The sequence below is a fragment of the Hipposideros armiger genome, unplaced genomic scaffold, assembly GCF_001890085.2.
Source record: "Hipposideros armiger isolate ML-2016 unplaced genomic scaffold, ASM189008v1 scaffold_456, whole genome shotgun sequence".
NCBI classification, from domain to species: domain Eukaryota; kingdom Metazoa; phylum Chordata; class Mammalia; order Chiroptera; family Hipposideridae; genus Hipposideros; species Hipposideros armiger.
The window spans coordinates 560,398-568,381 of record NW_017731806.1 but is presented as its reverse complement, the minus strand read 5'-3'; the positions used below and the strand labels follow the sequence as shown (position 1 = coordinate 568,381).

General features: G+C 37.9%; 1 protein-coding gene across 1 annotated transcript in view; it reads left to right on the top strand.

Annotated features, from left to right (window-relative positions):
* Window positions 1–7,984, top strand: part of CRYBG1 (crystallin beta-gamma domain containing 1) — a 191,552-nt gene that overhangs the window by 140,130 nt on the left and 43,438 nt on the right. The window contains exons 4-6 of the mRNA XM_019665872.1: window positions 2,160–4,524; window positions 7,057–7,104; window positions 7,202–7,320. Of these exons, the coding sequence (XP_019521417.1) occupies window positions 2,160–4,524; window positions 7,057–7,104; window positions 7,202–7,320 (2,532 nt within the window). The remainder of the gene's footprint in view (window positions 1–2,159; window positions 4,525–7,056; window positions 7,105–7,201; window positions 7,321–7,984) is intronic.

Sequence of the window (7,984 nt, the reverse complement as noted above, 5' to 3'; positions counted from 1 at the left end):
CTCTTAAGCCAACTTTTAACCAACTGAGCCACTCGGCCGGCTCAGTAAGCTTTCTATTTCTAATCATTTCACTGGTTTTAGAATGTTATCTTTAAGGAAATGCTTATTAATTAATTTGCTTTTAAATTCAAGATATGGGCCCATGATGTGGAAGCCTAGATATTTTACGGAGATATTGAGGAAAGCAATGCCTGGGAGTAATTAATGTCATGTCAAATTTAGTATTTACATTAAATTTTAATAAGTGAAAATCTAAATATTTAATTCTGCATTTGGGGAAGACTTCTCAGAAGTCTTCTCAGTCTTCTCATTTTATCCAGAAGGGTAAGTCATACTACCTGTTCCTTCAAAACACTCCTCAGGCCCAATCTTCTTGAAGGGCAATGAGTCCATGTGGGAGACTGCATGAGAATTCAATGATTCTCCACTTTGTATTCTCATTATGTCGTAGCCTCATAAAGTGTGATTACTTTATCTTAGAGATCCCTTGATAAATCACTGACTCCTTGAATTGTAAAGCTGGAAGGAATCAGAGGAGGTCATTGAGGCAAGTTGAGCCTGACCCCTTCTGGGGAAGCAGAATAGGAGAGTGGTTGGGAGCATGGCATCTGAGACCAGAACACCTGGCTTCAAATTGTGGCCCTCTCATTTACTAGCTGTGTGACCTCAGGCAAATTACTTATCTTCTCTAAGCCTCAGCTTCATCATCTTAGAAGAAAATGTATAAAATTGTCCATTAGGCATGCCCTAGAGAGGGTTTCTCAAGTGCTTGGCAATCAGTGAATGTTTGTGGTTATTCTCTCTTCCATTTTGTAAGCCACTAGACCAATGGTTTAGACATTTTTCTTTTTGTTTTTAGCTTTGGAATCCATTCTTCTAGAAAAGCTTATATAAAAGTGAGATATATATATATATATATATATATATATATATATATATATATATATATATATATATGACAGATAAGTAGGAGTGATTCTGGTTGAAAGGAGGATGGCTGGCCAACAGCCCAATCCCTCAGTCTCTATTATCCCCACCTGCAGCCCTTGAAGAGAACATCAAGGATTACTTCAACCAGAACTTGGTGGGTGGGAGGGGGTGGAGGTGGGAATCAACTCTATTTTAAACTGTCTAGTTTTGTGTTTGTTTTTTTTTAAGCAGATAGAAAGGTAGAGTCCAGAGAGTTAAAGTAACTTGACTAAGTTCACACAGATAATTAGTGTAAGCCAGGACCAGAGTCAGTTGAGAACATTTTGTTTTTCAGAAAGAAAAAAGTATGCGTATTCTTATATCCAAGAAACTCACGCGAGAGGGGAGACTTTCTTTGCCTAAGAAATGGTGACAAAACCAACAATTGAGTAATTGATAAGTGAATTATGGTATATCCTTATGATAGACTTCTATGCAGACATTAAGAACACTATACAAACAAATCGTTTAGTAACTTGAAACATGTTAAAAATGTTAAATGTAAGGTTAAGTAGTCTTTTTTTAAAAGGCAAGATACCAACTCTATGTACAGACTAATCTTAATTCTATTAAAAATATTTAACTATACATATAAAAAGACTAGACTTATACGAAAATGTTAAAAGGGATATTATCTGAGTGGCTTTTCATTTTTATATTTTCAAAATATTCTGTAGTGAATATACTTATATAATCAGAGGAAAAGTTTATGGGGGAAGGATGAAAGGAATAAAATATCCAAAGAGGTAAATAATAGATAAATACTTTTTATAATCTAGCTTTTTTGAGATATGTAAACAAAGTTATTGTAAAATAAAAAATACACAATTTAAGTTTAGGGAAATCATTTACATATTTAAAGTAGGAGAGTATATTAAATATTTAAATTCGTTCTAATGTTCATCAGGCCCTAAGATGTCTAGTGCCAAGCACTGTGCATACATACTAGGTACTTGAAAAACTTGTTAACCTCCCACCTCTAGACTTTCTCAGTTATATAATTTTCTCATCCCTCATACAGAACCATGAAAAATCATTGATAGTGTTTTTAGGATTGTTTAAAAATAGTTTCATTAAAAAAAAATGTTACATACCAGAAAGATGTGGGCTTTTTATAGTTTTGTAATAAATTGTATGTTCACTTTTTAAAACTAGGTCAATAACTTTATCATACTGCTTTATTCTTGCAGCCCTGCCAAGCCCAAACATGTGGAGCTAAATCTTAAAACCCCCAAGAATCTTGACAGTTTGGGAGATGAGCATAATCCACTTAGCCATCCAGTTCATAAAGGAAACACGGCTACCAAAATCTCCTTATTTGAGAACAAACGGGCAAACAGTAGCCCAAGACACACTGACATTCGAAACACAAGGAACACCCCTGCCTCTAATAAAACATTTGTCGGGAAGGCGAAGCTGAATTTCGGCAAAAAAGCCAAAGACATGGAGCAACCTGAAAAGAAAGTAATGCCAAATGGTCACCGGAATGGTGTGGTGGTGCAGGACACCTCTGCAGAAACCAAAGTTATTCTTACTGAAGAGGACACTCTGCCAGCGACCAGGAGTCCCGGTGTGAGAGAAACAGAACACAAGCCTACCGAGGATCAGGCTCTTGGTTCTCAGCTTAACCAAGATGCGAAGGCAGATGTGCAACCAGATGCTGGCTGCCCGTCTGAACCAGTGGTTACTGCTCTGATTCCTGTCGAGGACCACAAGCTCTTAGGAGAGGGCGACTCAAAGGCTGCTGACAGCAAAAGACTTGTATTTGAAAATATGACTGATACAGCACAAGACATCCCCACCATTCTTACTGCCAAAGATGCACCTCCAACAACCATACCAAAGCCACCGGATACAGTTTCTGACTCACAGCCCCTGGTTGAGTCATCTACTCGGCCTCCTCTTTCACTGCCTGTCCCCATTCCCGTGGATGTTTCCAAAGATGCTGACGATCCCTTAAGCAGTTTTCCGTGCACTGATCCAGAAGTGTCAGAAAACCATAATGGATGTATTTCGCCTGTGTCTCATGAGAATAATGAGAGCATGCCCCTCTCCAGACTTGCAGCAGGAGGAGAAGGAGGAGAATCAAGCCCTTTGTCCACAGAGCACAGCCCAGAAGCTGATGTAACTGAGTGTCCATCCAAGGTCCTTGTCCAGGTCAGGTCTTTCGTGCTCCCCATGGAAAGCACCCAGGATGTAAGCTCCCAGCTTCTCTCAGAGAGCTCTGAAGTTAGAGAAGTGCAGTTGCCAAGTTGTCACAATAATGAACTTGAAGTGGTTTCCGTTGCAAGTTGTGCTCCCCAGAAAGAGGAAGTACTGTTTAATAAGAGCACATCACCCAAACACATTCATTGCAAAGAAGAACATGTAGCAAAATCTGGCCCCCAAGTCATGCTGCTGGAATCAGAGGAAACTCTGCCTACCCAGATCCAATGTCAGGGCAACGGAACCCCCCTGGCAGTTGAATCCAGCCCCGCCCACTCCCCTGGTAGCAGAAATCAGAAATCAGAGATCTCGCCTCCCAGGCCAGATCACAATGTTGTGAATGGCCAGGACAGCCCTGCCAGTCTTTTGAACATTTCTGCTGGTAGTGATGATAGTGTATTTGATTCTTCTTCCGATATGGAAAAATTCACTGAAATTATAAAAAAGATGGATAGCACAGTTTGTGTACCTCAGAAGAAAAAGAAGGCCAGGGTGCCAAACTCTCCTGCCCCTCACTTTGTCATGCCTCCGATTCACGAGGACAATTTAGAGAAGGTGTTTGATCCCAACGTGTTTACCTTTGGTTTAGGGAAGAAAAAGGAAAGCCAGGCAGAAATGTCACCGGCTTTACATTTGATGCAGAACTTTGACACCAAATCCAAACTGAGGCCCAAACGTATGTCCACCGAACAGAGTATCCTCTTCAAGTCCTTACACACTCACACGAATGGGAAAGATGAACCTCTGGCGACTCCAGAAATAAATGACAAAGAGAACAGGGATGTCACAAATGGTGGCGTTAAGAGATCTAGGCTAGAAAAAAGCGCGCTTTTCTCAAGCATGTTAGCTTCTTTACCGCAAGACAAAATCTTTTCTCCCTCAGTAACGTCAGTCAATACTATGACCACAACTTTCGGCTCTTCTCACAACACTTCTCTTTCTCGGTCTTCCGTGTTGCAGCCCGTGGTTGAGGGTGCCCCACCCTGCACTTCTGACAAAGATCAGCCCAATCTTCCTCCCAGCCACTTCTTAAAGGTCTTCAACTTCGAGTCGTCAAATACATCTCCATCAGGCTTGAGAAGTCCAAGCTACATGGAAAAGTACCTTCAAAAAGGGGAAACCAAAAAAGATCTGGATTCATCAAGCAACCTACACTTGCCAGAAGCTAAATTTTCTGAATTTTCAAAACTAAAGGATGGTGATGACATAGAAAAGGCTAATCATGTTGAAAGTGTTCTTAAATCAAACTTGCCGAAATGTGGAAACAGTGACACAGACTTCGTGGGTCTTTTCAAATCCAGCCGGTTTGACCCAAACATGTTTCCTGGAATGTCATTATCAGATACAACAGTAAGTAGCAACGTATCATTTATTTGGGGTATTTATAAAGTGACAGAGGGACGATGAGCAATTCATGTTATTCTTTTAGAAATGTTTATGCTTGTGTGCTATTGTTTTCTATTCATTCATTCATCAAATATTTGAAAACCTATGTACAAGGGACCACTAGGGTCTAAGAAAAAGATACTCAGATTCTGTTCTCAAAGTATTCATAGTCTAGCAGGGAAAATAAGCTACCAACGTTTTAAGGCTCTTATGAATTTATATGTTGTATTGTGAAAGGTATAGATAAAGTACCTTGAGGGTTCAAAGACAGGCAAGATGCTTTTTCTTAACTAGTTTTGCAGAAAAACGCTCAGAATTTTGAAGATGTGTGAAGCAGCTTCCTTTATTGGGAAAAGCCTCTGCCAAGGAATCTTATTCCTAATCCCTTCTCTTGCCCTGCAAGGTTCACTCTTTTTCCCCATAAGTAGCAGTAAATGTATATCCTGTTCAGAAAGTATTTTCTTCTTATTTGGAATCAGTTTTTATCAGGGAAGTATTTTCTTCTTGCAAAGTAAAGAATTTCAGTCTACATTGGCTCTTTCCTTTAATATTTTAGAGAGAGCAGCAAAATATGTTTTTGAGCAGCAATTTTGATTGCTCCATCTTCTTCTGTCTGACTGCTGAAGTTGTTTTCTTTATGGAGTTTTTGATGTGAATTTGTGCCTTTCTGTTACCAACCTTGATTCTCAAGTTGAGGGAGGAGAGTGAAAGAGGAAAACAGGATATAAGGTTTATAGGTCTGCTCTGTTAGCCCAGAAACATGAGCCCAGAAAACCTCTATATTCCTGTTGCTCACTCTGTGAACCAGGCCATCTGTCAACTGTAGACCATCATCCCAAACAGTTTATCCAGGCAGAAAATACCTTACACTCCTCCTCATTTGTATAAGGTGCTGAGACATGTTTCAATTTGTTGTATTGGCTTTTGCTACAAGCCTATCAGAGAATGTAATTCTGGAAGCTCTTTCAAAATGTATAGTTGGGTTTCCAGCAGAGGCTCAGATCCCTCTTTTAAAAATTTTTTAAACTTTTGATTTCAGGATGCTATTATATTTAAAAATTATTGAGGACCCCAAAGAGCTTTTGTTCATCTGGGTTATGCCTATCAGAATTTATTGTTAGAAATTAACAGTGAGAAAAATTTAAAACACAAGAATACTCAAGTGCCCATTCCATTATCCATCATAGTAATGATATCAGGACCCTCTGGAAAATTCCACTGTACACTGTGAGATAAAGAGAGTTAAAAAGGTAAATATCCTTTTCTTATGAAAATAGTTTTGACCTCATGGACTCCCTGAAAAGATCTTGGGAACCCTCCAAGGGTCCCTGGACCACACTTTGGGAACCACTGCTGCAGATAATACTGACTCAGCCTATATCTCTCATAAATCTTAAAGATTTTTTTAGTATTTCTCTCAAGCACAAAATTTCCACTGTTCTACTTCCCATTCATTACAGCCTTACACTCTCTTTTTAATTATTCTTGGCTCACTTCTCTTATTTGACAGCAGTCTGGTGAGTCTGACAACAGAATATACAGTTTTCCTGTGGAATCCCTTGAAAAACCAACCCAATTGGAATAAAAAGGACAAAGGGCTTTATCCTTCCTCTAAGTCTTTTTAGGATTAAAATTGTTATGTTTTTCTTTAGGTTTTGGGCTTTGTTATATAACTATTCTATCTTCCATGTCTTACCTAAATTTTGTGTTAAATTTCAGGCTTTTTCTTCAGCCTATCTACTGCTAATGTGTGTATATATATGTAAATGCCATTTTGACTTCTAATAATACTCTACTGAGGCCTTCCTATGGTCTTTTTGGGCATATTCCATTTTGGCATGATGCATGAGTGAGCAGATCAAAGGCTGTCCTTACAATTGGCTTCCTGGTCAGCATTGAAAGTAGTCCATGTTTTATAATATTTCTACATGTATAATTACTACTTTTATTATCTTATGCATTTCCGGTTTTACTGGTCTTGTCACATGGTTTTGAAAATGATTAGTTTCGTGGCCATATAAAGACGTATTTTGTCCGTAAAAAGGGAGTGATTAAGTACCATGTGCAATGTACATCGTGAAATACATTATGATTTCTTTTTTTTTATTTGAGATGATACGGAGATGGTTTGAATTATAATCTCTTAGCTGAGTTCTTATTCCCTAAACTCATGTAAAACATAGGTCTGACCCTTGAGTTCTAAATTTTCTAGATTGGTGAAAATAGCCTAGGCATTTAAATAAGGAGAAATTGAAATGGCAAAATCAGTTAGGGATTTGGGGTGGCGGGGGGGGGGCGGCGGTGGGAAGCTCTTAATTTAATTGTATAGATTCAAAGAGAGCTTTAGTACATCTTTGGCATAGATCAAGGTAGACTTGTTTTAAAATTGATAAATTGTGAGGTGAATATGAGTTACTTAAAGGATCATGGGGGGAGAAAAGAGGACTTTTTTTGCAACATTTAACTATTTGTTGTATTTTGTTCATGCGATTACAGATGCTTAGAGGAAGTATCCAAAATAAAATCAATCCTCGACCTGGAAAGGTAAGATTATTTTCTATTTAGACTATTTTCTAGTGTGGATTTTATTTTGGTCTGATGAAGTGCAGTAACATGTGCCACCACTCTCCTTGTCTCGTAGGTAGTGATCTATAGTGAACCAGATGTCTCCGAGGAGTGTATTGAAGTCTTCAATGACATTGAGGATTGCAGCTCTTGGAGCCTGTCCCCTGTGATACTCGTGAAAGTTGTTCGGGGATGGTAAGAATGGCACTTTGACTTCCTGACTTATAGGGTTTATGCTTTCCATTTTTAATGATCTTTTTGGTCCTCAGTCCTTACTTAGGATTATACTTTTAGCAATGTAAAGGGCAGAAAATAATAGTCACAGTGAGTATTAAAAGGAATTCATATAGAAGAAATATGACTTAATGTTTCTGATTATAGGGATGATATATGTTGATGCTAGAAAAATCAGAAAAGTATAGCAGTATGTTTCTCTTCCCATATATTCCCACATAACATTGGTTTGGGCTAATGAACATCAGAACCCATAATATACTTTTGGTTTGCAAGTTTTCAATGAGGTAGATAAGAATTGCATTTAGTTATGTTGGTAGAATTTTTTAAATTCTGTAAGAAAAGACATTTTTGCTAACTTTTTAATGACAGATCAGTGAAGGACAAACCTAAATTTTATTTTCCAACTTTTCTACAACAGATACTTTTGATTAAGAAACCAGTGAAAAAAATTATTTTACTAGCTTAATAGTCTCTAAAAAATACACAGGAAATTTAATTAAGAAAATAAGTTTTAAAAAAAATCACTTATGTGGCATAAATACTTATCTTTGTTACCTATTTATAAACTTATTTGAAATAAAGAGGATAGGGCTCTAGACAATTGTGGTTTAAAAAATTAGTA